This window comes from Acyrthosiphon pisum, chromosome A2 (assembly GCF_005508785.2).
Source record: "Acyrthosiphon pisum isolate AL4f chromosome A2, pea_aphid_22Mar2018_4r6ur, whole genome shotgun sequence".
NCBI classification, from domain to species: domain Eukaryota; kingdom Metazoa; phylum Arthropoda; class Insecta; order Hemiptera; family Aphididae; genus Acyrthosiphon; species Acyrthosiphon pisum.
This window is the reverse complement of record NC_042495.1, coordinates 15,660,727-15,664,944: the sequence shown is the minus strand read 5'-3', so window position 1 is coordinate 15,664,944 and position 4,218 is coordinate 15,660,727. Positions and strand designations below refer to the sequence as shown.

The 4,218-nt window shown below is 32.6% G+C and overlaps 2 protein-coding genes across 2 annotated transcripts in view; one reads left to right on the top strand and one right to left on the bottom strand.

The window, feature by feature from the left end:
* The first annotated feature begins 1,042 nt into the window (after positions 1-1,042).
* LOC103308129 (prostaglandin G/H synthase 2-like) lies at positions 1,043-3,458 on the top strand. The gene is made up of 3 exons (XM_029489275.1): positions 1,043-1,344; positions 2,625-3,163; positions 3,385-3,458. Exons 1-3 carry the CDS (start codon positions 1,043-1,045, stop codon positions 3,456-3,458), a joined length of 915 nt encoding a protein of 304 aa, XP_029345135.1.
* A 264-nt stretch (positions 3,459-3,722) lies between these two features.
* Positions 3,723-4,218, bottom strand: part of LOC100571465 (prostaglandin G/H synthase 1-like) — a 7,733-nt gene continuing 7,237 nt past the window's right edge. The window contains exon 9 of the mRNA XM_029489273.1: positions 3,723-3,736. Within this exon, the coding sequence (XP_029345133.1) occupies positions 3,723-3,736 (14 nt within the window). The remainder of the gene's footprint in view (positions 3,737-4,218) is intronic.

The window sequence follows — 4,218 nt, the reverse complement described above, 5'->3', positions numbered from 1 at the left end:
CTGGGTTAAAAGGAAATTTAGAAAATTAATTTTTTCAGAAACTTCACCGCCGCTGGAAAAACTGTACAACAAAGTCCTCAAACGGAAACCCGGTCAGTTAATACCGGATCGGAAGAACAGAAATTTACTATTGGACGCGTTCTATCAATATTTCGTTTTGCAATTTTTCGACGCAAATTCGAACTTGACGGTTAGTAGCTAAAACCTATAAATTACAATAGTAAATTATGACACGAGCTCGTTTAAAGCGATATTTCGTACTAACCACTAAAAAACTTACAACGAATATTAATAATAATGTATTGTCCGTACTTAATATTATAGGTAACGGCTTCCCAATTGTACGGCAGTGATGATATGTCGGAGAGATCGATGAGATCGTTCTCCGGCGGTAAGCTCAAGACAAGCGCAATTAATTACAAACCATTTGCGACGAAACATGCGTTCGCACCATACTCAGACGTATATTTAACGGCGTTGACAAAAGATATTTCGATCGACAGGTCGTGGGTGAGCAAGACTTTTTTTTACACAAAACAAAACTGTTGAATAAACGTTAAATTTTTAATTTTCTCAATTGCAAAATAATATCCATATAGCTACGTTTTTAATTTTAATACCGAAAATGAACTAGTTCTGCACTTATATAACTATGAGTATATTTTAATGTTTATTTATTGGATGGAATTACTAGTGTAGGTACCTACCTCGCAAAATATCAGTTAATACAATACTGCAATCCGATAATTTATGCTATTATATACTTTAAACAAATTAACTGTACGTCTGTACTCTGTAGGTACTCGTTTGAAATTTTATTTTAATACCTCAAAATGCTAGGTAAAAATATTTTTTGTATGCCGTCGTTCATGAAAGTAAATAAATTTAAAAGAAGTAACGATAAAAAAATTTTCTATTTCTCCAAAAATGTTGTGTTTTGCAACGATTTCAGTATTAATGATTTGTAAAATAGCCCAGCAGAATGAACGCTCGGCTACCCGAAAGGGCTGAGTTGTTGAGCACGGGCACAATGTTTTACGTAATGTCGCTCCTCTGGGCACGTGAACACAACAGGGTGTGTGCCGAGCTGTCACAGAAGTGGCCGACGTGGACAGACGAAGAGCTGTATACCAAGGCCAGGAAGATTGTAACCGTTCAAATGATGAACATAATGATGACCGATATCCTAAACGTTGAACTCAGACCGGAAGTGTACTACCATCGAATGGAGAACATTCGTGGTTCCAGCAAGCCTTTTGAACTGTACTTGATGATGGCTGTATCAAATCTGCCAGAGAAATTGCAATACAGTTCAAGGAATTTGACGTCCTACAATAACGCCAGGTCAGTCTGAGACTTTTTTGGATACACCAATAATAATTAAAGATACGTCCACGTTAAATTTTGGCCCATACGAATATTATGTTTGATCAGTGATTTACAGAGCAGAGCCCGAACAGGGTTCATCTATAATAGCCATATTATATTATGGTATCTAATAATATAGTGTATAAAAAGCTATTTGCAGGCACAACATGGTAGTTCATGATTTAAGTTAAGAACTTCAGGGCCAATGCATTTTAAGTAAACAAAAACATAGGGAAAAACTCTTCGGACCTATAATTACATTGTAGGACTTCGTTAATTTTTTGTTTATTATTTAAAAGAAGAGAATATTCTGTTTTTCAATTGTGCTTTTTATTCGTGAGTATTGTACGTATGCTTTACCTGCATAATATATAGCCACATCGTTCATATCATGATAAATATAATAATATGGTTTTTTAAAGAATAATTGATCAAAGTATAATACGCTTCAAACTATGATATAAATTGAATCAGTCATTTCAATAACGACATAAGTCACCGATTTTTCAACATTGACTTTTTGTCAAATTTGATAATAATATACATGGTTACGTATTCTGTGTAAAATCTACATAGGTAAGACTAAAATTTATTACACAATTTACTACGATAAGCTATAATCACTGCAATAACTACTAAAGTCATTGACTTGTGTAGTTTTTGCTGCCATTCAAAAAAGTTAAGTTGTTGTTTATTTTAGAAAAAATATGTATTTCATCTTGTGTAATATTATTATAATTGTAATAAAACTACTAACACTTCGATGTTTATCTATTTAATTTTATTAATTTGACTTAGATTGTATATTATGAATATTCCCTGCAAAAACAACGCAAGTCAAATATGTTTTATCTCAATTTGATGCATTTTGATAAAAGTCGGACTATTTAAAACTATGATTTATGAATATTAGAAACCATAAAAATAAATTAGTAAATACGTGTTAATGCAAAAAAAGTTGAATTTTCGGAGTAGTAAAGTTTTTTTAGTTCCTGTAAAGTTTAAATTTAATGACTTATGTCGTTATTGAAATGACCGATTTAATTATAATCATCAACTAGTAAATACTCATATTGTACAACTCTAGATGGTGACCATAAATTATAGAGGTAAGCTAGGAAAGTGAAACTAAACATGTGAGAAACTGTTTTAGTCCTCGGAGAACTATAATTTCAGAAATATAAGCAATATCAATTACATTCACATATTATTATATTATTGTACGTGTATACGATTTTACTTTACTATACTTTTAGTCAAGTTTCGGAAGCAGCTTTAAAAGACTCCCTGCGATTAATGATGACTTCAAAAATGAGCATGGTCACGGCCAACGATGACGGCACCTTGACGGAACAGCTTACAAAGACACTTATGATACTCTCGAGAGAACAATGTTTACAGAGTTTCAATAACTATAGAAGACGGTTAGGGCTGCCTGCTTACAAAAGCTTTTTTGATCTCACCGGAAACGTCGAAACCGCAACAGCATTAGAAAAATTGTATAGTACCGTGGAGAAGGTGGAGTTGTTAACCGGCGTGTTGACGGAAAAATCCAGTTCCGGGGTTCTACCCACGGCCAAAGTGCTGTGTAACAGTTATATCGTTAACGCAATACTGGCAAATAGTGTCACCACCAAACACTTGTGGGCACCGGACACGTTCGGTGGAGTCGAGTTTTTTAATATGGTAAAGTCCACCAGTTTAGAATCGTTGGTGTGTCGAAACATGGACAATTGCAATGAGCTAAAAACCGAGTCTTTTTCAAAGTTTTCGGACCCAATGGGAAAAGCTTCATGTAAGTACCTATTGAACATTTCAATATAATATTTTCAAACAATATATGGCGATAAAGAAGCACATTTATACTAATAATATAGTCACTCATACGAGTTTGACGAGTGAATAAGAAGCCTGCTTGCAAATAATGTGTGCACGCAAGCGTAATACCTATAATTTAAAGCTGCGACCGCGGACTAGTCGTGGTATCAAGTAATTAAACCTTATTTTACATTTCAGATGCAAATCTTTGGACAAAAATCGTCAGTTTTGTGGCAGCCATCAGTAAGTACCTATTGAGCATTTTCACATAATGGCGTTATCTACCAATATATGTGGTGATACCGAAGCGCAACTGTGATAATAATATAGTAGTCACGATTTTGTGTGCAGGCAAACAATAAAATATTTTTTATTCACGAAAGTAATACGTATGTACGTATATTAGTGAAAACTAATAAATATCGTTACCTACGAAAAATTAAAACTAAGTATTAATCTTAACAAATATTGATAAAAAAATAATAATAAATATTAGTATTAAAATCTGTAGCCTGCAGGCTGTAAGGATGTCAAAATTACATTCGAAAACCTACACAATGAAAAAATCAATCATAAAATACTATGTAAAAAGGCGATAAGGATTTAAAAAAATTATTTATTTAATGTTTATATATAATATATATAAAAATAAAGGAATAAACAAAATATATAGTTCATTTATTAGGTATTTTAGAAATTAGATTTGACAAATTATGAAAGCCCCACTAATTTTTTATTTAATCTTCTAAATATCGAGTACTTTTTCTAGCCTAGAACTAGAATTCGTGACTGAGTCAGATGGCGTAACTATAAAATTAAAATTCGACCGTGTACCAATTTATAATTCATTTAAGATAAATTTGGCGATGTATAGATAATTTTAATAATATGATTATATAATATAATGCTCACTAGTGTAAACCTTATATTTGTCACGAAATTCTTTTTCCAAACTCAGAGAAACGCGTGTCGTTTATGTCACCTATAATATCAATGTTTCGCTTTGGAAAGTCGGAAGTCAGTAAAGGCAGG